This window comes from Carassius carassius, chromosome 17 (genome assembly GCF_963082965.1).
Source record: "Carassius carassius chromosome 17, fCarCar2.1, whole genome shotgun sequence".
NCBI classification, from domain to species: domain Eukaryota; kingdom Metazoa; phylum Chordata; class Actinopteri; order Cypriniformes; family Cyprinidae; genus Carassius; species Carassius carassius.
Window position 1 is genome coordinate 7,957,367 of NC_081771.1, and position 25,049 is coordinate 7,982,415.

The following is a 25,049-nucleotide window of genomic DNA, read 5'->3' on the forward strand; positions in this document are numbered from 1 at the left end:
AAAACTCCAGCTAAGAGCACATGAGCCACTCCCCTTAAGATAAGCAATCAGTCATCTGTGTACAGAATGAGCTCACTACACATCATGTGGCTGGCTGGCTTTAATGCTACACCTTTGATAAATAACCATTGTTTATATATTTATGTCTGCACATGAAATGATGATTAGAAAGTAAGTGATATTTAAAATACACTGAAAGAGTCCAAATATATTTTGATTGGGTCCTGTGAAAAAATTAAAAGGTATTGTGACCTCTAACCTATAAACTCTAAGCCAGTGTCATTTTCATAAAATATTTTCAAAAATATGTAATACAAAATAAATATACTGTAAGACTATATTTCAATCCAAAATAAAGAAATATTATATATTTAAATATTAAATATTATATAAAGAAAATTTGTGCATAATTTTTTACATAAATAAAATGATCATTAATTAATCATTCAAAGAATATATATATGTATATATTTGTACTCCATTCATGCCTAATTTGAGTTGCATTATTATATTGCAGTAATGTGACTTTTTTTTGTTTCCCCAAATTGAAATGGGGAATAAGCTTTAATCATGAGAATGATTTCAAAATGCAAAACATTTGAATGGGTCAAGCAATTTTTTTTTTCATTTCGATTTTAGTGTTATATTTCTTTATGACATTCACCCTGCAGCTCTTGAAGCGATTGCTCTCCTCTCACATTGGCCTCTTCTCTTGGCTCTGAGAATGAGTGATATACAGAGGCTTTGTTCTGATGAACTGTGGCCCGCGGCCGTCCGCCCTCCACTGCTTCTTGGATGTTTGTGCTGCAGCTGTGCCCTTCTGTCTAACCTCCCCTTGCTCTTGTAGCCACCAGCTGTACAAAGACATCAGCCAGGTCATCCGCAGCTGACTCCAAACCCATGCAAACAATGGCCATCTATTAGTCCTTCATAAACACACACACACACACACCATCCTTCCAGTTGTCAAGTGGGTTTGTGGTTCTACACCCTACTTAAGCTTCACAGTATATAGACACACTATTGTAATATAATCATCTGTAAATATGTGGGGATTTATTTACCAAATTCTTCCAAACAAAATGTCAGTGCATAAATGTGTATGTACTAAAATCACTTTATTCAAGACATTTTGTACTTCACAACCTTTTACTTTTGACAGTTACACACTTCAGACTTTCTGCATCTTCTGTGTTGTCAAAAAAGAGTTAGTTAGAAAGTTAAGCCATAGATTACTCACCCTGAAGTCATCCTAGGTGTATATGACTTTCTTCTTTCAGACAAATTCAGTTGGATTTATTTTAAAAATGGTCTTTGATCTTTCAAGCCATTTGATGCAACTTAGTGGGTGTTGCACTTCATCAGTCCGTGAAAAGTTTAATATGAAGGTCATATTCCGATGTTCGAAAGTCTGATATTCTTCTAACCCTTGTTTTGTACTTCTAATTAGTGACTATTGTTTTGTTTATATCTCTGCTGCGTTTTCGTGTGCATCACTTCTGAGCGGCTCATGCACAGCGCTGACCTCATACGTCATTCTCCGTTGACTGCTTCATTTACAACTGTGAGTGCAAACTAGATTAAAGTGATTATTACGTTTTTTGACACTAACGCATCGATTTGCTGCACAAGGTCTTTGTTCACCCCCCAGAGCTGTGTGAGACATTTATTTTTTTAATGGATTAACTTTTATTAAACTTCTCATGAACCGATGGAGTCTAACACCCGCATATTCAAGTTTTGTCAAACAGCTTGAATGATCAAAGACAATTTTTAAAATAGCTCCAACTGAATTTGTCTGAAAGAAGAAAGTCATATACAACTAGGATGACTTCAGGGTGAATAATTTATGGTTTAATTTTACTTTTTTTGCTGAACTAACCCTTTAAGAGAATGATTTCATGGCAGTATAAACGTATGCAACAATGGTCCCCTTATGCAGCTGAAGGTCATTAGACATGAGGTCATGTTTAACCTTTAGAGATGGGGATGGTAGTTTCTGACTTCCATCATAAATCCCCTGTAGGTGCCTTAGAAGGTTTGTTGTAATTGACTGTTGAACTCTATCATTGCGCAAAAAAAAATGTGAGTGCTTAATTGATAGTTACCCACTTACATTTATCATAGTTATCATGAGCTATTTGCTCAGCAAAGAGCTTTTATTTGCATCTGTTTTTAAGTGTAAACACATGATAGTGAAGTTGATGATTCAGCAGGTTCAGATATGAATGGACTAAGCATGATTTAATGCAGGTACGTTTGCACCGATGTGAGCTGCTTTCAAACATCCTGTAATCTACTGTATTGAACAAGAGAGAGGGACAGAATGTGGATCGGATTTGGGAATAAACTGCCTTTAGAGCCGTACTTCCTCATATATTTTAAAGACTCATTTTTTGCTGCAAGTCCACAAGTTCAGTCGTTCAGTGAGTTTGTAATGAGAGTCAGCTGTTGGAAACCGTTCTAAAGAACTGCTCAGTCACATGCATTGCTTGGTCCACTCAGTTCATTTGTTCCTCTTTAAAAAGGTTTTACACAAAGAAGTGAATACTCAAGACATGTTTCAAGTCATGTGCACTTAACGAGAGATGTAGACTCATATCAGCAGCCTAAGATTGATTTATTTGACATGGATCAGGTTGGGCCAACATGCTGAGATCAATTGACTGACTACTAGTTGCTTTATCTCTGTAAACTCAGTGTTTTCAAACCCTTTGATTGTGGAATAAATGAATCATGTCTGATTGTGAATATGGCATTTTTAAAATGACTTCCACATGATGCTGCTGCATTCAAGCTACAAGACGACACATTGACCCACACAACATGAAACAACTGCTGAGTGCAATTAATTTGATTTCTTAAGCAATATTTGATTAAAATAAAACACAACGGTACCAAAATGTGACTTTATTAACACATTTTGCATAGATTTAAGATCTGCTGAATGTGTGAAGCCCCCTGTGTTATTCACGTTCAGTTATTTTACTTGTCAGTCCCTTATGCCACATGATATTGAAAACATTTATCATATTTTTCTACTTCATAAACACACTGGTTTGTAACACAAAAAGCACATTCAAAGAATACAACTTAATTGTGCAAAAAATTCACCTTTGAGTTATTTGATGCTATAGATGACAAAAGCAATAAGCCATGAAAGTCTGTGCACTAAAGTAATTAACCAAAGGTAAGGGATGATCTTAGATGTGAAGAACGAAGTATCTAAAACCCCCTTTCCTATGGTAAAATCACTATAATTCAGTACTCAAATTGCTTATTGCTTTTACAACACAGCTGCATCAGCAGTGTGATAAAATGAATCAATGAACAATTCACATCAACAACAAACAGAAGTAAACAATCTTCGACAAAGTAATACAGTTCATTATCAGTACCGCAGGAGTTTCCAGTTGCCACAGAATTCCAGTTATCACACCGCAGAACATCTGAAGAGCTCTAAACCTGATGACATCTTCCCGTGTTATATTATGCATTGTCTTAATAGATGAAGAAATGTATTTTTGGAGAGAAAAACACTATTACTTGAAATATGCACACTACACGTTTGCATACAGGCCATAGTGAAATCTTTGGACGACGTTTTGAATTGCATCCGCTTACATTTGACCTGAGATGTAAATAAACATTATAAAACACTTTTTGTCAATACAATTATTTCATTCCATAATAGAAAAAACACACTAAGAAACATACTTTTTGTTTTGCCAGTTAAAGATGTTGGATTAAACGGAGTAGTTTTCTGAAACTGTGCTAGATGAAAGCAGATCCTTCTTGTACAGGAGAGAAGCTCAGTAAAGGTTCACTCCTTGAGTTTGCTCTCTAGAAAGTCTTGAATTTTATTGAGGTTCTCTTCTTGTTGACCCAGTGCTTCAAGTATGATTCCCATGGGTGTTTTCTTGAGTCCGGCGCTCTCCATCTTATTCTCCAGTTTGTTTTTCATGTTCCGTAGGCGAAGCGATGCATGTGCAAAGATCACTGAAACACAAAATGACAAAGCACTTTAAGCTTTCAGATGCTTCATCAGGGATTTAATAAACTGCTGCTTTGCATTTGTTTTCCTGCATGCCACAAAGAGTTGCACTTTATTCCATCTAAAAGATTTCCATTTTATGAAAACAGGCCTCCTTTCATTTTTAGATTTATGATAATGATGACAATTTTCTTAAGAAACTTACAGAGAAGAGGCAGCTTGATTCCAAGCAGGAGCACCATAACTCCACCGAAGAGCGACATGAGGAAGTAGCTCACAACCAGCACCAAGAACACAAACAGAGCAGGGTTCTCCTTCTTGAATTTTTTGATGATCGCCTTGTTCTCCCCTGCCCATACAGAGCCAATGAAGACAGAAGCGACCACTGCTGCACCCGTGAACATGCTCACAGGGTATAAGAACCTGCGGACAGAGAATTAGATGGTGATAGGATGTTATTGAAGACAAAATCATAGTGATTTTACTACATTTGTGTCTGAAATACATTTTCATTTTTATACTTCAATCAATGACAATCAGTGTACACATTAAATACTCCCTTAAGCTCACTTGAAACTGTTTTAGATCACAGCCTCAGCTTTCTAAGCTTATGAGAATACAAGCTTCAATAGTGACATCTAATGGTTATAAAGTGTAAACGCAAAAATATTTTTTGACAAAAGGAGGCATTTTCCATGTTGGTTATTATAAAACTGAATAAACTTGACAGTTAAATAATAATCTTGACGTGAAAATTGACATGCACTTTATGCCTGTGATTACACGACTAAATACTGCTCTCTTGTCCTTTGCTCATGCGCTTTATTAGTGTCATGTGATTACTCCCTTAAATATTGTTCAGTCTTAGCAACTAGCTATAATATTAGTGCCAAACCATAATCTCCCAGACATTAAACTGGCCTTCGTTTTACAAACACAGCTGCCCACATACCAATACAACTATGTGTACCCAGATCAACTAGGCTAACTATCCTCTATATTTAGCGGAGAATTATCTCATGTTCTAAATTGTACAGGACAAAAACTTCTCATTAGAACAGCTTATTTTCTTGAGTGCAACATGAAATTCTCTTACAAAAGTACAGTGCTGCTGAAAGCAAGTTACAATTATGATGTCAAATGATAATATAAGGTACTGAAATTTGCTGGTACGTATTCAAAAAAAAAAAAAAAAGTGTGTGATAGTATGATAGTACCGTGCTTAAAAACATTTACGTGAATTATGACTTTATTTACAGTGCATTTAAAGCTGACTTTACAGGGTATTTTATTTGAACAGATATTACTTCTCGCGATACTTTCTGTAATGGGATGTTGGTGTTGACGTGCTCACAACAAACTACTAATACTATATGAATATTCTGTTCACAGCTAAATCCCATATTGTGCATGCATTTTCAGGTTCACCAAGAAGACAGAGACTACTGGACTTACCCTACGATCAGGAATACGATGATAGCCAACACCAGATAGTTTGTTTGATAATACAGCAGGTTGCTGACCACTCTGTTGTTCCATTTCGCCAGATCTCGCGTGTCTGGAATGGCGAAGCGCTCAGAACCTGGGTAGAAATCATCCCAGCCTCTCAAAGGGGCGATCTCCACTTTAGCCATTAAATCAAACTAACCGGATCCCAGCAGCTGCTCAATGCATGTATGCCACAGTCTGCCACTTCCTCACTCTCGCGATGCGTTTCGGCTTTAAATGGGCGGTAACTTTAAACGTAGACAAACCATCAGTTTGAATATTTAGGACTTGATTCAATCAGAGAGATAATGCTTTTTATTATCACACTGCTCACATATTCCCTTACGGCTGGTTTACTGTCTGATTGAATTAACCGGCAACTTACAATTCATGAACGAATCATTATTTTGAGTCGGATCTTTTGGATGAAACATTTGAACCCTATCACATTCTGTGTCATTGAACCGATAACCTAATTAGGATTTTATTGATGAGGACGAAAGCGAATTGCTTTAATAGCTGACATTTTACACATAAAACATATTCAATATATCACAGTTTTATAAGCATAGATACTAAACAGTTTAATGAACAACATTATTAAAGCTCAATTTAACCCCCCCCCCCCCCCCCGAGAGCCTTAGAAAGCAAATAAACAATTTTCATTGGTTGTTCAAGTCATTACGTAGCTATCCCGACAGCTCTGTGTAGGCTGCCCACGCCCCTTCTGTGAATGTTTGTCATAGTTGCGCACAGCACAGCGTGAGTAAAACTACCGATGTGTTGTAATAGCATCTCTTTTTTTTCCTGAGGTTTTTTCCTAAACATAACTTTTTTTCTTTCTTTTTTTTGTCACATATGATGTTTGTTTTTGTAACTCCAATTGTGACCAATTGAAACTACAGTGTTCTCTTTGGTAACGTCACGTTATATGTTTATCACAAATAGCCTCGAAGGGTCACCTCAAGTCATTTGCTATTTTCTAACCTAATGTTCATGTACATTCAAGATATAGCATGATTTATATAACCTGAAATTTACCCTGACTTTTATTGTCTTTAAAAAGTTCACACTGATATGGGCTAAATTATTTCTCCGCCCCTTGTTTATCTAACGTTATCGAGTTCATCATCTCACGTGGAGTTACAGATCATTAGTCGAAATGCAACTGAAGACTAAAGAGTTTGAGTCATTGTTTTCTGAAGGACTGCTTGTTCTGGCTGGTAAGATATACCATTTTGATAGACAGTGCCATTGAGAAGTTTGGACACACTTCCTCATTCTTTGTTATTAGCATTTTCATATTTGAGAGTAACAGTAGTCACCAAAAACAATGAAATAACAAATGCATATACAATTATTTTACATTTTATTATGTACATTAAGTTAGGCATGTCCAAACTTTTGAATGATTACCATTTTAGTGAACCATGCAATTTACTTTGTACTACCAAGGAACATGTATGAAATGTGATTTTTTATTTTATTTTTTTATGACAAATAGAAATGTTTGAAAAGAACCAGTTTGAGCTGAGGATTGCAGGAGGGGCAGTGCGCGACCTTCTGTCAGGAAAACGGCCTGAAGATGTGGATTTTGCCACCACAGCCACTCCAGAGCAAATGAAGAGCATGTTCCAGGCAGCAGGAGTCAGGATGATTAACAACAAAGGAGAGAAACATGGGACCATTACGGCCAGGGTAAGGTGAAGCATACTGCTTTTATATATATATATATATATATATATATATATATATATATATATATATAAAATAATATTGAAAATTTTACTCCAAAGTTTCCAAACCTCTAACCCATATTTTTAAAGTCCTGCAGTGGGTTTAGGTGACTTGTTTTGATTGGTGAAAGTTTTCCACATAATGTCAACATTGCGGATTTATACATTATATATATAGCTTCATAATGAGAACTTTGAAGTGACCACTTTGCGAGTGGATGTACAGAGCGATGGGCGGCACGCAGAGCTGGAGTTTACCACTGACTGGCAGAAGGATGCAGAGCGCAGAGATCTCACCATCAACTCCATGTTTCTTGGTAAAATATTTCACCTGCGTTTGCTTTGCATTTCTCATCAATTTGTTGTTGACTTGGATTTTGAATCATTCAAATTTTTGTATATTTGATTTGCCCTATACTATGTTTTTCACAGGGCTAGATGGAACTCTCTATGATTATTTCCAAGGATATGAGGACCTCAAGAACAGGAAAGTAAGGTTTGTCGGCAGCGCCTCACTACGGATCCAAGAGGACTACCTTCGAATTCTGAGATATTTCAGGTAATTGTGTACTACTGGATATATGCCTTTGAAATTCTATAAGGGTTGAATAAGTTATCCTCTAAATTTTACAATAACTTTTTTTTTTCAATGAACATTATGAGGTATAGCCACTGTATAGCCTATAAATGGCCTGTGTAGTTTATCTTCTTTTTTATCTGTCTGATTGCTCTGTAGATTTTATGGGCGGGTGGCAACTGAGCCTGGGCAACATGAACCCGAGACTCTGGAGGCAATAAGAGAGAATGCCAGAGGATTGGTAGGAATCTCAGGTGAGAGGATCTGGGTAGAGCTGAAGAAGATGCTGGTTGGAGACCATGCTGATCACCTGCTGGAGCTTGTCTATGAGTTGGGTCTTGCCCAGTATACAGGTAAGAAACAAAATATAGTGATACAAATATTTGTAAGGAACTGTGGCTGAAAATATAAACATACACTGTACAATTACCTGTCACAAATTTTTTTCCCATCCAAATGTATTATTCTAAATGCATTTAAAAATGCAATACTTATTGGCAGTTTTCTATGATGAACATGCTTTAAATGTCTGAATTAAAGTTAACTTTGATATATTTTTGTGGGGAATAAACATGGTAATGAAAATTTCTGGAGTTGTGGGGGGTTGCACTTTTTTTTCACAATACAATTTTTATTTATTTATTAATTAATAAATTTTTTATGAATGTACTGTTGACGTATAATAATATTTTTTATTATAGATGTTCAGACTTGCTGTTTATTTTCCTACAGGTCTTCCAGTAGATGGCAGTGTTGAGGAGATGAAGCAGACCTGGCAGAAGGCTCATGACTGCTCTCCTAAACCCATGACTATCCTGGCTGCTCTGTTCCGAAGACAGGATGATGTGGAGAAACTAGATATGCGACTGAAACTATCCAGAGAGGAGAAAAACTTGGGCCTCTTCCTGGTCAAATACAGACGAGATCTCGTAAAGGAACAGGACAAACATGACGACATGAAACCATACACCGATTTCATCATTGATGTATGTGCATTTCTATGGAAGTAAAATAATGACTTATGTCTTTGAAACAAAAAAGCATGCTGAATAGCACTAACTGAAAAAGAATGCATTGCATTAACAGTACTTGCATTTTAATGCCTTGAATTTCCAGGGCTTGCATTGTTAGGTCCTGAAATTTTATATAGTTGTTCATTTAAGCTGTGAATATTTCAATTCAAAATATTTCACACACCTTTTCATAATTAAAAAAATCAATAATTCATATTCACGTTCCAGAATTCACTTCCAAAATATTCAATCGGTTAAAAAATACGATGTATAATATTCGACAGGCAAATTTCGGTCCATTTTATTTCACTTTCCAAATTCGCTTCCACAAATTCAGTGGTTAAAATTCGGCAGATAATTCGCCCTTTCACATCCGGGAGCTGCAGGAATAGCAGTAGAGCACTGAGGCATGATCTCCATCCGCTGTCAGTCGCTCACCAGCAGGTGGTGCAAGCGGCTGTTAAATAAGACCAAAGAAACAGGTGGATTAAGTAATACAGTTACAAAAACTGATCTGCAGAAATTAAGCAAGCGCTAAGCAGAAGTTTTGATTATCGGGGCATGTGGAAAAGCTGATTGTGCGTAAGTTTATTTCAACATCTTTGCTGTTACCAAGTAAGCAGCATTCAAAGGAGATTATAATGGTGTTTTACCCAACGCTGAAGTACAGAACTAACATTACATCCAAGGAAGACATGTATTGCTTTCGGCTGTTTAGTTTCCGTAACTTTGTGTCATGACTTTATAGATCAGTGGTAATGGAAATCAAATATAAAGAAAATGCAGCGCATTTGATTCTTTTTGACCCCATTTGCTTGCCTGTATATAGTTTGCATAATCATCAATAAAATGTATTCTGAGATCTGAGGTCTTATATCACAGTATTAATTGATTGAGAAGCGTTACTCGTCATTGGGGAATCCTGGAGTGTGACGTGAGGGGATCCCCAGTATTACAGCACAGCGACGCACAAGCCATGACACAAAGTTACGGAAACTAAACCAGCGGTTCTCAATTGCAGTCCTCGCGCCCCACTGCTCTGCACATTTTGAACGTTTCTCTTAGCGCTTCAGACATTTGTTCTATTCGAACATAAATGCCCTGAGAAGTGGACATCACAGGATATTCAGCCATGATTCCAGTTCGAAGTGAACGTAGCTATATGTTCCAATCAAAGTGCATTGAAGTGTGCAAGACGTGAATTTAAATTGTATTGATTTACAGAGGTATATGATGTCACAGTTGTCCATGTTTAAAGACGCTGCACAGCACAAATCAGTGAATGAATGTTTCGATGTGAGGTAAACTTCAACAGATTTCCCCTGCTCAGAGAGTAGGGAGCAATGAACATTTGAAAAACAGTTCATGCACGGAGTTCATTTCTAACGAGCTGATTATCTGAATCCGGTGTGTTAACAAAGAGAAACGTGCAAAATATGCAGAGCAGTGGGGCGCGAGGACTGGAATTGAGAACCGCTGAACTAAACAACCGAAAGCAATATATGTCTTCCTTAGATGTAATGTTAGTTCTGTACTTCAGCGTTGGGTAAAACACCATTATAATCTCATTTGAATGCTGCTTACTTGGTAACAGCAAAGATTTTGAAATAAACATACGCACAATCAGCTTTTCCACTTGCCCCGATAATCAAAACTTCTGCTTAGCGCTTGCTTAATTTCTGCAGATCAGTTTTTGTAACTGTATTACTTAATCCACCTGTTTCTTTGGTCTTATTTAACAGCCGCTTGCACCACCTGCTGGTGAGAAACTGACAGCGGATGGAGATCATGCCTCAGTGCTCTACTGCTATTCCTGCAGCTCCCAGATGTGAAAGGGCGAATTATCTGCTGAATTTTAACAACTGAATTTGTGGAAGCGAATTTGGAAAGTGAAATAAAATGGACCGAAATTTGCCTGTCGAATATTATACATCGTATTTTTTAACCGATTGAATATTTTGGAGGTGAATTCTGGAACGTGAATATGAATTATTGATTTTTTAATTATGAAAAAGTGTGTGAAATATTTTTAATTAAATTATTCACAGCTTAAACGAACAACTATATTAAATTTCAGGACCTAAAGATGCAAGCCCTGTAAATACAAGGCATTAAAATGCAAGTACTGTTAATGCAATGCATTCTTTTTTCAGTTAGTGCTATTCAGCATGCTTTTTTGTTTCAAAGACATAAGTCATTATTTTACTTCCATACATTTCCTTCTGCTCTAATATAGTTCACAAATGTCATTACATCAGTTGTATTTAAAATTTAATTCCGGTGTTATTTAGTTTTATTTATGTACTATTTATTAATATTTTGATTTAAGCTTTTGTTTTTGTATTTTCTGTTAACATTTCTTCTTTATTTAAATATTAGTCATTTTATGTATATTTGTCATGAGATTGTTTATAAATATAATTTTATAATATATAATATAATAATATATAATATAACATTAAAATGTAGTAGTTAAAGTTCATTTTTAGAACTTCTGAACTATAGTTTAGTAGACTTTAAATGCAACATTTCTATTCTAAATTTTTCTATATATTTAATACTATTTAATACTATATTTTCTTTATATTGTATTTTTTATTTTTTTCAGGTTTATAGAGAACATTTTGAAATGGTTTTAATTAACAATAACAATGCCGTAATATAATATTTAAATACAATTTTCTTTTCTTCTTTTTTTTTTTTCATTGAAGTCTAGAGAGCCGGAGTCCCAGAGTAAAGTCTTGGAGCTGCTAAAATATCAAGGGGAAAAGAAGCTCTTAGATGAACTGAGCAGGTGGTCCATCCCGCGCTTCCCAGTGAGTGGGCATGACCTACGCAAACTGGGTTTTACATCGGGTAAAGAGATTCGCACCATCCTTCAGGAGCTAAGGGACATCTGGAAGAAGAGCCACTATCAGATGAGCAAAGAAGAAGTCCTGGCCACCCTCAGCACATCCTGATTTCAGATAAGAGAACATGCTAGTGTCAAAAGTGCTTATGTCTCTGCATGCATGTACAATAATGCATTATGAGTCTGTGTACAGAAGGTGCACCTCCATAGTGTCAGTGGATAGTGTGAGAAAGAAACATCAGGGCAGTGGTATAAATCATTTGGTCCTATGCCTTTGCAGATAAAATGCAACCAAAGGTTTAGATATATCTGTGGTTGCTATCTTGGGATTTTGTATTGCCTATGATTTATTTAGATGGTTTTCAGGGTGCAGAAAATGTCTTTGAGCATCAAAGTGCACATTTTCAGATTTTGAATGATTAACATAGTTAACATGAGAAACATGGAGTATTTACCACGTCGTTGAACCGTGAGCATTATAAACACTCTCTAAAAAGTTTTCTTTTATAAATTATTCATGAATTTCTCAATCTTTTTTTTTTTTTATAAATGGGGATTTAGTTTGACATAATATCATATTCATTCATTAATATAATTGGTTTGAACAAGAATGCATCTAAAATGAATGACACAATGACGCGAAGTTCATTTTGTTTTTTGTTGATTTGATGTGGGATTTTGCCCTTTCAGAAGAATGGTGTAATTATTACAGTGAAGGGAGTAATTTAGCTCTCTTGCAGAGAAGACTTCTCATATGAAGCCGTAGCCATGGTTTCATTACGAGGAAAATAATGTTGCTTTTGTCAACAGTTCATAGTTTTTAGAAGGTTATGTAACCAGCTCTCCAGCTGTTTACTTTGAAATAAACGAACCCACACCACGTCGTACAGTGTCATGCTGTCTTGCTTTAAAGTCCATGGATGTTCAAAGATTACATAAGGATTGCTTTTGATTATGTTTGTGAATTACATATTATGATAAGTGTTTCACATTGGGGATAAGTTGTTTCATCTTTTTTGCATTGATTGTTTTTATACAGTCCAGCATTTTAAGAGTAATTCAATTGTAAAGGTGTCAAGTTTAAAGGCATAGCTCACCCAAAAAAGAAAATTCTTGTCCTTATTTACTCACCCTTATGTCATTTTAAACATTTTAAAGTTTAAATGACTTATTTATTTTGTGGAACATAAAAGGTATTTTAAAGAATGTTTCCATTTGTGTGAGTTTAAAAAAAAAAATTTCTGTCTATAGAATTAATGTTTGGTTCAATGTTGTTGATTTTATATATACAACTTTTGGTTGAACTATCCAAATAATATAAAAGTCTTGGATGGCCTGAGGGTGAGTAAATTCTAATTAAATGTTAAATAAATGTTCAAAAGGTTAATGTCTTTGTATAAAACATATAGTCCATCTTTTGAGCATGTGGATCTCTACATGCCATATTGAGTTCTTGAGTAGGACTGTTTGTGAATGAAAGACCCTCCCACGTCCACCAGAGCAACATATAAACCCTGTAGTCTCCGCGCTCTCTCACATGTTAAAAGATATGCAGACGCGTGACCACTGAGAGTCTCGTGCGTAAAACTGCACTAACTAAACCTATAGTTTAAAACTTAAAAAAATGAAGAAAATGCCTGTCCTTACATTGAACTTAAGCGATGTAACTTTGGAGATGGGAGCCACAGGAGATGAACCCCGGGACGAGCATTTAGCTCAAGTCGAGATCGCGCTGCTGAGCGTCATCTTTCTTTGCGCATCATCTCTGAACTTTGGCCTGCTTCTGGTTTTGTGGAGGAAGAGACAGCAGATGTCCAGGATGCGCGTGTTTGTGAGTCATCTCTGCTTGGCGGACCTGGTGGTCGCCTTTTTCCAGGTGTGTCCACAGCTGATGTGGGACATAACCGACCGCTTCATCGGTCCTGACCTCGTATGTCGTCTGGTCAAGTATTTGCAGATCGTCGGCATGTTCGCCTCCACTTATATGATAGTTGTGATGACCGTTGACCGTTATCAGGCGATCTGTAACCCCATGGTGACTTTCCGGAGGCGACGCGCGCGCTGGAACCTGCCGGTGTGCGTCGCGTGGCTCGCGTCGTTCGTCTTCAGCGTCCCGCAGCTATTTATTTTCTCCAGGGTTCAAATCGCCCCGGGGGTCTACGACTGCTGGGCACAGTTCATTCAGCCGTGGGGACCTAAAGCGTACGTGACGTGGACGACACTGGTGATATTTCTGGTGCCCATCGTGACCGTGACGGTGTGCCAGGTGCGCATCTGCCGCGCGCTCCAGATCAACCTGTACTTGAAGACCCAGCAGCAGCAGGGTCGTGGTGAAGGACACCCCCTTTCCTCCAGGACCAACGTGGCGTCGGTGTCCAAGTCTCGAATTAAGACCGCGAAGATGACGGTGGTGATCGTTCTCGCCTACACCGTGTGCTGGGCTCCGTTCTTCACCGTTCAGCTGTGGTCTGTGTGGGACGCGGACGCTCCGACCAAGAGTAAGAGAAAGTCTACTAACAAACCCCTTTGGGTGTTAATACATGGCATTAATACAAGTGTACATCTTAATCTGAATGTAAAACGATGTGCTGTTGAGATATGCCTCAAATATAAAAGGGCTGATACAAGGTGATACACGTTAACTATATTTCTGTTTAATATCGTCGCCTATATGCTACTGACAAACATAACAGAATACAAAATAGTGGTTAAAGAAAGTGATTAAAAAGTGGAGACTTAGATGTCATCAGATATTTTTCCATTATTATTATTATTATTATTTGAAGATTTATAGAGCTACATCATTTTAATCAGGGGAATTGTGATGTGACCTTGGAGTTTCTATTAAACTAAAAAATGTTTTTTAAAAAAAGCAAACAATTAATTAATTAAAAAAATACAATTAAACCAAATGGAAATCACACTGTATTATAAAATACTTAATACAAACTATTTAAGCACATTTGTATATGATGTCACCTCCTTTATTCCAACACTCCCCACTGTCCCCTATACATGATACCTGGAGCTATGCTCCATCAAAATGAAATGTTTCAGGATATTTATTTATTAAGAATGTGATCAAATGTAATGTCTACTAATTAACCAGTCTATATATATATATATATATATATATATATATATATATATATATATATATATATATATATATATTTATATTTATATTTCAGCTGCCACCTTCACCATCCTCATGTTGCTGGCGAGCTTGAACAGTGTTGCCAACCCATGTATCTACCTGCTGTTCACTGTGAAGATCCCCAAACTGGTGGGAACTCTCCTGTGCATGAAGCAGACAGGCTTGAAGGAGTCACTGCCCGAGGAGGCTACAATGGTCAGCTCTCTGTATCTGAGCTTTAAAAGCCACTCTGACATACAGTGAAAATGAAACGACACTATCAAACATGTCCAAATGCCATGAACGTGTACCATGTTAGTATTCTTCGAAGTACGCAGGTGTACATGTAAATAGTACATGCATATGGTTCAGTACTACTGTATATATCACAGTACCATGATGTTACCATCTGATACATCACTGTCCATACCAGTGCTATCTCAGTACTTCTATGTAAAGAAAATCACTGGCATCTCAATGTGAATTGTATCAAACCGCTTTGGAGGTTTATGATTCTTTTTTACACTGAATTAATGTTAAACTCCAATTTTATCCCCTGCCGATCCTCCATTCCTTTCATTTGGCCCTAAAAAGATTGTATTTTTATTATTTTTTTCCAAAACTGGTCACAGTCACTGATTTTTATTATTCCTATTATTTAACTGTACATAGCAAGTAGGAAAATACTCACAGTGTGTGGTGTTCTAATCACAATCACAGTGGTGTACAAAATACAGTGTGTTTAAATATTGAGAAAAACATCTGACTACTTGTGTGGTGGATTTTGTTATGAAAATGCCTGTACATGGTCACTGTTCTGTGTGTCAATAAAGTGCTTTAACATTTGGCATTAGAATCGGTTTATGTATGAAAGGTATGTTTTTAATGGAATTTGTGGCTTGTGGACTTGTGAGCTTCAGGTGAAAGATAAGACTAACAACAAAAGTAAGCCATGTGTGGAGAGAAGCAAAGGCATAACTAAAAGGATAGAAGAGCATGGCAGTACTTTTTCAGCTGGTAAGACTACGTGACTATGTGTGGTCTGACCCCTTTAATTAAAGCTATAACCCACCCCCAAAGGATGAAAAAAAGAGAACATTTCCAATTCTCACAATAATCGGTTGATAAAATGTGTAGCAACCACTAATACATACAAATTGGTCAGAAAGTCAGGAATTGGTAAAAAGTTTGGGGTCAGAAAGACTTTAAAAAAAAAAGTGTCACATAGTCATTCAGAAATCATTCTAATATAATGATTTGCAGGTCAAGAAACATTTATTATTATCAATGTTGAAAACGGGGAAAAAAGTTCTGCTTTTTTAATGAATAGAAAGTTCAAAATAAATGAATTTATTTTGATATATATATAATATATATATATATATATATATATATATATATATATATATATATATATATTTTTTTTTTTTTTTTTTAACCGTATAAAAGACCTTGCAGGCCATTTTTGGATTAGTTTAATGTTTCCTTGCTGAATAAATTTTTTTAATGAAGGAGAGTTGCCCTCCTGGAACAGGTATGGACACATAACAAAAACAAAATATCAACAGAAAACCAAATGTGGACATTTTTGTAGTGAATTGAATTTGAAGCCTAACATCTGAATCAATGGCTCTTAATCTCTAACGGTGGGATGCTGCCAGATATCAACAAGCAGAAGCTCACGTCTCCATGCCATTTAGCTGTGACTGTCCAATTTTGACGTGATTCCCAGAAGCAGGATCTTTGACACTCATCTGTCATGCCAGTCTGTAGAAATGTTCTCTGAAGTCGGGACACATTCCTGAAGTCGGGTTTAGAGCACAGTGTGGTCATGTGCCTGACTGCATGCTAATTTGCACAGCCACTTTCATTTTCGTTACGTTAGAACTTAATATTGGACTGATCTGAGTATGCTTTGACTTTGATTATATACTGTGGAGTTCTGAAAGTGCTTTTGAGAACATATTGAGTGGTTGAATGTCAGCAGCATGACAAACAGTGCAGGCATTACTCATTGAAGGTGGTTTATCAGTTAAAGTGGTTTGCTGGCAGGAAGCGTGTGATTTCTCTGGCATCCGGTATTTAAGTTTTTGACATTGGTGCATGTAAACCAGGACACACTTCACAAACACGACTGATTTGTTGCCTTTGTAATGCTACATTTTCAGTAATATCTACATCAAACACACCAAGCATAAAAAAGCATTCCACTATGCAGCCTAATGACAGATATGCTCCTGACCTACATATCAATATTACAAAATATGCTTGTAACACAGCTTGCCACTAGGTCAAGTGATTAGGAGATTAGAAATCAAATGATGTTTGTATGGGGATTTGACAAGTAGAGGTATACATCAGTTGGGTTGTAATCATTCTTGCCAGTGTAACTCTTTGATGGCTTAGATGGAAACCTTAATAAATATGGTGGCACAGTGATTCATCTATTCACTCAGAATATGCATATATACACCTTTGCCTTTCTCCTCAGCAGCAGACTTATTTTTTATTATACACAGGGAAGTAAACAATGTTCAGTTGGTTCTACCTGACATGACCCTTGAAAACATATATATACAGTACAGACCAAAAGTTTGGACACACCTTCTCATTCAAAGAGTTTTCTTTATATTCATGACTATGAAAATTGTAGAGTCACACTGAAGGCATCAAGGGCTATTTGACCAAGAAGGAGAGTGATGGGGTGCTGCGCCAGATGACCTGGCCTCCACAGTCACCGGACCTGAACCCAATCGAGATGGTTTAGGGGTGAGCTGGACCGCAGACAGAAGGCAAAAGGGCCAACAAGTGCTAAGCATCTCTCGGGGAACTCCTTCAAGACTGTTGGAAGACCATTTCAGGTGACTACCTCTTGAAGCTCATCAAGAGAATGCCAAGAGTGTGCAAAGCAGTAATCAAAGCAAAAGGTGGCTACTTTGAAGAACCTAGAATATGGCATATTTTCAGTTGTTTCACACTTTTTTGTTATGTATATATTTCCATATATAATTCCACATGTGTTAATTCATAGTTTTGATGCCTTCAGTGTGAATCTACAATTTTCATAGTCATGAAAATAAAGAAAACTCTTTGAAATAGAAGGTGTGTCCAAACTTTTGGTCTGTACTGTATATATATATATATATATATATATATATATATATATATATATATATATATATATATATATATATATATATATATATATATATATAAATATTTTTTTTTCTTATTTAAAGCAAAAGCAAGACACCCGCAGGTGAATAGGGTGAAAATGAACTAATAATAATACCATACATCCCCAGTTTTTTGTTTGCATTAAAGGAGAAGTTCACCCATTGGCTGAAAACATTTTCACCCTCAGGCCATCCAAGATGTAGTTGAGTTTGTTACTTTATCGAAACAGATTTAGAGTAATTTAGTACAACTGGCTCACCAATGGAATGAATGGGTGCCATCAGAATGAGAGCCCAAACAGCTGATAAAAACTTCATAATAATCCACAAGTAATCCATATGACTCAAGTTAACCTGTTAATGCCTTGTGAATTAAAAGCGTTTTTTTAATGGTTTTAAGGTTTAGTTTATCCAAAAATTAATCATTAGTCATTAATTACTCACCCTCATGGACGTCGGTAAAACATGTGACATATTGGTTCAACCGTAATTTTAAAAGCTACGAGAATACTTTTTGTGTGCAAAGAAAACAAAAATATTGACTTTATTCAAAAGATTTTCTCCTCCAAATCTTGTATTCTGCCATTTTGTAGAGTAACAGGATGTATGCGCGTGCTTTGATCTGAATGTAAATGTACTGTGTTTTGTTAATGTGCAAAAGCATTAATCTCCAAAATGGCACTAGTGTCATGCGAGGGAGAGGAATTGTTTAATAAATTTGTATTTTTGTTTTCTTCGTGCAAAAAAGTATCATCGTTGCTTTGTAAAATTACGATTGAACCACTGATGTCACATGAACGGTTTTATTTTAACTGGGTCTAGGAACATTTCAGGGTCAGAGAGTTCTCAGATTTCATCAAAAATATCTTAATTTGTGTTCTGAAAATGAACGAATTTGACATGAGTGACATGACAGAATTATAATTTTTCGGTGAATTATCCATTTAAGGCATTTTAACTTTAAACCAAAGCTTCTGGCTAAAATAATCCATAATGGTGCTTCCTCCACTGAAAATGTCCATCCCCTGTTGTCCTTTTTCATCAAAATCCACCAACATTTATTTGGAACTGTTTTGAACTGTTTGTGTTTTCTAACGGTGCTTCGTATATTTCTCTCCTTATTCAGACTCATATTTAAAAATTCCATATTTTAGCCAGAAGAAAATAGTTTGGAACATATCACTTCACAAAATGTTAATTGATGGACTGTGGATTATTGTTATGCATTTGTAAGCTGTTTAAACTGACGGCACTCATTCATGGCAGAGTATCTATTGGCGAACAAGTGATGTAATGCTACATTTCTCCAAATCTGTTCCGATTAAAAAACAAACTCATTTTGGATGGCTTGGCAGTGAGTACATTTTCAGCAAATTTCCATTTTTCATCTTTTAAGATTTTTTTTACCTCTTACAAATAAGCAGTGTTGGGAAGGTTACTTTGGAAATGTAATAGGTTACAGATTACAAGTTACCCTATTTAAAATGTAATAGTAGTGTAACTTTTTTAATTACTTTAATAAAGTAATGTAACTAATTACTTTTGAGTACATTTTGATTACTTTTATAAACTTTTAATGAATGTTAATTTGCAACTGTTAATCATCTTCAACCATTTTACACCATGCAGGTTTAGAGCTCAATACTATCAGACTTTCACCATCCTTCATCACCTGAATTAAGATGATCACATTTGAACACATCCACCACACAATCAGACTTTAGTACTGCCTTTTACTTAGAGATTGATCTGAAGTTCAAAGCAGATTTAAAATCAAAAGAAATAGTTTATATATACTGTTTTTGAAACCAAATCTTTGCATAACTACAGGCATCTAACTGCATCTAACAATGGTTTGGGGAAAAAGTTAATAAAAAAAATAAAAGCATATACATCAACTCAAATAAGGTTATCTAATAAGCATGTGTCCTATTTTGTGTACTAAACTCCTGAAACATTGGTGTCTTTTTGAAACACTGCTGTCTCTTTGTATATGATATGATGATAGTTTCTCAAAATAAGTAAAAAATGCTCATGAGCAGGGCCGGCCCTGACCAATTTGCTGCCCTAGGCAAGATTTTACCTGGCGCCCCATGCATCACAGCCCATTTCACCCTGTCATTGTGTTCATGATTTAGCATATATATATATATATATATATATATATATATATATATATACACACACACACACACACACACACACATTACAGCAGAACTGTTTCCAACACTCATAATAAATCATCATATTAGAATGATTTCTAAAGGATCATGTGATAGACCGGATGTCACATGTGACACTGAAGAATGGAGTACTGATGCTGAAAATTCAGCTTTGCATCATAGAAATAAATGATAATTTAAAGTATAATAAATTGAAAACAAATTATTTTAAATTGTAATAATATATCACAATATTACATTTTTTCTGTATTTTTGATCAAATAAATCAGTCAGGAAACTTTCACCGTGTCTAGAACTGGCGCGAGCTGCCAGGCCCGTTTCTGCGAGCTGTGTGTTAACAAAAGCAGTGCTGTCTACATTGGATGCGGCGTCGGGCACGCTACACAACAAATTACCAACAACTGATCGTGCGCGCGCTCTGTTTCTGACGCACTTCAAGCACTCGATGGGCGGGGGAAGATTGAAGAGCCGGACAATTTTTTTTTTTTTTTTTTTTGCTTTATTTGGTAGTATTTCGAATTAATGGTTTTTAAATAGTAGCCTATTATAAAAAAAAATGTAAAAAAAAAAAAAAAAAAAATTCACTCGTTCACTCATTCTGGCGCCCCTATGGATGAGTGGCGCCCTTAGCATTTGCCTATACCGCCTATGCCGCGGGCCGGCCCTGCTCATAAAGTGATTTCCATGAGGGGCGGACTGGGAAAAAAATAGGCTGGGAAATCTCACACTCATACACCCACAACCCATTCTGAAACATGGACAACCCTATTTTTTTTTTGGACCTGACATGAAAAAATGTGAATCCTTAGGTTGGGGGACTTGCAACGTAATTAAGAGTTCTCTCCTGAACAGCACCTTCACTTCCATTATCCTTCCATCTCTGTCATGACTTTAATACTGAAGATTTTTATTTGACTTTTACCATGTTTTGTAAGTGCAATCTAGTTTTTTGGCAAATGAATTACCACTTGAATTTATTTTTACTACAAATTCCATAGTTAAACCACGGTTAGTGCCATACCATAGGCTACATTAATTTTCCTAAGGGTTGTGTTTTTGTATGCACTAGCTCCCCCTAAACCTATGATAAAATATGATGATTTGTCTGCTAAGTTACTACTGTAACATTACAATATTACAATAGACAAAACTACATTAGCATATTTACAGATGAAACTGACCTGCACCTGAAACCCTGAACAGAAGAGTCGCTTCTCTACTCCAGCTTTGCGCTTACACAGTTCACTCCGGTCTCTCTCTCTCGCATTGATTACTCGGAGTCTGATCCAAACCGTTCGGCGGAGGCGCGGAGAGCGCGCGAGCCCAACCATTGCCAGTCACGACTAACCGATTCATGATTTATTAGAGATTTAATTATCGAATGGCGGATTCGGAAATAATCGCTTTAGTATATTCGGCCTGCAATTATACAATAACAATATTAAAGTAGAAGGCCAAATCGTCTGCCAGGCCACCTGGAATAGTCCCGGTTCTCCCGATGTCCAGTCAGCGCCTGATTTCCACAGACACGCAGAACGTGCATGATTCATTTTCAGTCTTTTTGCGGCTTAATATTCACAGACATCAGTCCATATCGGGTTTCGATTCAAGTGTACTGACCTACTTTTGATTTATTCGTCCAAAATGTGTCATATTGCGTCCGCGTTATAGGCTGAATTCCATTTTTATGACTGGATTCTACGAATGTGTGTTTTCCGCGTCTCGGAGATTATGGGCCATATGTCTTAGTGCAATTTGGGAAAGAAATAAGCTGTATGTGGATGTGTGTAAATATTCAAATGTAATCCTCTTTGTAATCGCTACAATTTTCATAAGTAGGCTAACTGTAATTTAATTACTCATTTTTTCTTAGTAACTGTAACTGATTACTGTTACATTTATTTTGTAATTAAATTACGCAACGCCGTTACATGTAACTAGTTACTCCCCAACACTGCAAATAAGGCATTATCCTATTAAATATGTACTAATTTGCATACATTTCCTGCCCAGAAATCTGAATATTTTATAAAGCCTGTTTCAAAATTTGTTTCATTTTGTTGACTTTCTTGAGAGAAAGGTTTTTACAGACAGGACTTTTTTTATCATAAATCAGAAAATCCTGTCAATAGCGAGAAAAAAACTTTTGGATGTTTTCTTTTCACCAGTCTAAATGTGTATATATTTCGCTACCACAAAATTATGCCACAGTTGGAACATGTATGGAAACTCAGTTGTTGTGAGTCTGTATTTTGGATTTTTTTTATGGAAGCAGGTCTGTGATCAGTGTTGAATGGAAGTGTTGAATTTTCATGCACATAGCATGAAATTACAAACACAGAGGGAAGAGATGGTCACATGTATCACTGCTGTAACATTGTGATATGAGAGCTTTAAAGGGAGACTATCAAAAATTGCACTTTGATATCTTATCCAAATTATCAGTGTGCAACACGAAACAACAGTGTGTGATAGTAAACACTTTATCTTCCTCAGGACAGGGTTTTAAAAATAAGTAAATAAATAGATCCATACCAGCAGTGTTATTGTAGTTTCTCTGAGATGCTGTCAGTTATATATTTTTTTAATATTTTAAATGAGTTTTATTTTTAGATTCAACAGATTCAAGTTTTAATAATTTTGTTGTTTTTAGCTATTTGAATTGTTTATTATTTTATTCATTTTTAGTTATTTTAGTAAGGTTATTGCTGGAACAATATTTACTTTTAAATAAACTATATAAATCAATTTCCATTGAATTAAAATAGTGTTGTTTTTTTTTTTTCATAATTGGCTTAGGCCTACATAAATATGGCTTCAGTAGAGCAACTAACTAACTTACTAAATAAAATGATTTAATTTTGGAAACATGTTGTCTTTACAGGTATCATTTTTCAAAACATAAATGAGCATTTTATAGTTGGTGGTCGGATTTGTTAGATTTTTGGACTCCAGACTCTAAAAACAGCTTGTGTTGAACATCCCCAAGAGACAAGCTCTTACAGGCTACAAAACAGGGAATCGATTCATTATTTGTGTGAAAACAGCATGAGGCTGGATGTGTTAGTGTTGCACAACTGCACCCGTTTATTGTTTTCACTACTTCTCTGTCTACTGGGCTTTCAGACCTGCTGTACGATGAAAATGTAAGACACTCACTTCAGAGGTTTGTTCAATAAACCACATGATGTTTTTCTAAATATTTCCTCCTATAATTGTTCTTGTGTGATATGTGATATTTTCAGGTTACATGGAAGATCATGAGCTACAAATAAATGAATCTGTAAATCAAAATTGACACTTTTTTGTAATTGTGTTAAATCTATTTATGGAAAAATAAACTTCTTTGAAAATATGTCTAATTATCAAACACAGTTATTGTAAAGTGTATGAATGTTGTTCTCCCGATGCATGCTGTCGCACATCTGACAAGCCGCCGTGTGCAACGGAGAACACTCGACAAATTGACCCGCCCTCCTCTGATTGGCCGTGAACCTGAAACAAACCAATCAATCCACCGATGGCAGCGAGTATTACCCAATCAGGGGCAGAATATCACGAGTCTTCACAGAATGCAGGTGGGATGATTTGCATGAGATGCCGCATTGAAGACAACTCCGAAAATACGGGACAAACCCCGTCCCGTATTGATTCAAAACGGGACGCGCTATTTTATTCTCAAATACGGGACGATTCCGTATTTTAAGGGACGGGTGACAACCCTAAATTGTGTGGAGAAAACCAGGCACTGCCTGGGGGACCATATGAGCCATTTTCCCAGGACGCGTCCTTGCCAGGATTTTTATATTGCCTAAAATATCCAGATTTTGGCTGTTTGTGCTGTGCAGATCGATCATTGTATGACATTCATAAGAGCTATAGAGAGCAGAGCAGAGCAGATGGCTCCTTATGCATTTAAATCACTCTCTTGGTACCATACTATGATCGGTGCGCAGTGACGCTTCAAGTTGAATGAACGAACAAACACCTAACATGTACGTGTATTTGCATTGCTTTGATCGTTCTATGTAGATCTCACCTTCACACATGCCACGATTGGTTGATTATGTACCATACCTGCATGTTATTGGTCAAACTACTTTGGATGTTTTAGGCAATATAGAAATCCTGGCAAGGACACATCCTGGGAAAATGGCTCATATGGTCACCCTAGGCACTGCTCATCACCTGTCCAATACAGTCCCAACAGTGAATCATGGTGGTAGTGGAAAGGACGACTGGTTGCAATCGAGGGAAAGATGAATGCGGCCAAGTACAGGGATATCCTGGATGAAAAACTTCTCCAAAGTGCTCAGGACCTCAAACTGGGCCGAATGTTCACCTTCCAACAAGACAATGACCCCAAGCACACAGCTAAAATAAAGAAGGAGTGGCTTCACAACAACTTAGTGACTGGTCTTGAATGGCCCAGCCAGAGGCCTGACTTAAACCCAATTGAGCATCTCTGGAGAGACCTGAAAATGGCTGTCCACCAATGTTTACCATCCAACCTGACAGAAATGGAGAGGATCTGCAAGGAGGAATGGCAGAGGATCCCCAAATCCAGGTGTGAAAAACTTGTTACATCTTTCCCAAAAAGACTCATGGCTGTATTAGATCAAAAGGGTGCTTCTACTAAATACTGAACAAAGGGTCTGAATACTTAGGACCATGTGATATTTCAGTTTTTCTTTTTTAATAAATGTGCAAAAATGTCAACAATTCTGTGTTTTTCTGTGAATATGGGGTGCTATGTGTACATTAATGAGGGGGAAAAATTAACTTAAATTTATTTTAGCAAATGGCTGGAATATAACGGAGTGAAAAATTTAAGGGGGTCTGAATACTTTCCGTACCCACTGTATATGTGTGTGTACCTGGTATTTATCACGTTA

General features: G+C 36.5%; 3 protein-coding genes across 3 annotated transcripts; 2 read left to right on the forward strand and 1 right to left on the reverse strand.

The window, feature by feature from the left end:
• Positions 1-3,153: 3,153 nt before the first annotated feature.
• Positions 3,154-5,707, reverse strand: arl6ip5a (ADP-ribosylation factor-like 6 interacting protein 5a). Its single transcript, XM_059570653.1, has 3 exons — positions 5,450-5,707; positions 4,200-4,417; positions 3,154-3,999 (listed from the first exon to the last, which is right to left on the reverse strand). The coding sequence occupies exons 1-3, from the start codon at positions 5,626-5,628 to the stop codon at positions 3,824-3,826; spliced, it is 573 nt and encodes a 190-aa protein (XP_059426636.1). The 5' UTR covers positions 5,629-5,707; the 3' UTR covers positions 3,154-3,823.
• An 829-nt stretch (positions 5,708-6,536) lies between these two features.
• On the forward strand, positions 6,537-12,539 carry LOC132160910 (CCA tRNA nucleotidyltransferase 1, mitochondrial-like). Its single transcript, XM_059570654.1, has 7 exons — positions 6,537-6,705; positions 6,987-7,180; positions 7,397-7,535; positions 7,651-7,777; positions 7,955-8,148; positions 8,528-8,781; positions 11,520-12,539. Exons 1-7 carry the CDS (start codon positions 6,645-6,647, stop codon positions 11,766-11,768), a joined length of 1,218 nt encoding a protein of 405 aa, XP_059426637.1. The 5' UTR covers positions 6,537-6,644; the 3' UTR covers positions 11,769-12,539.
• Positions 12,540-13,071: 532 nt separating this feature from the next.
• LOC132160911 (oxytocin receptor-like) lies at positions 13,072-15,630 on the forward strand. The gene is made up of 2 exons (XM_059570655.1): positions 13,072-14,157; positions 14,851-15,630. Exons 1-2 carry the CDS (start codon positions 13,284-13,286, stop codon positions 15,057-15,059), a joined length of 1,083 nt encoding a protein of 360 aa, XP_059426638.1. The 5' UTR covers positions 13,072-13,283; the 3' UTR covers positions 15,060-15,630.
• Positions 15,631-25,049: the final 9,419 nt, after the last annotated feature.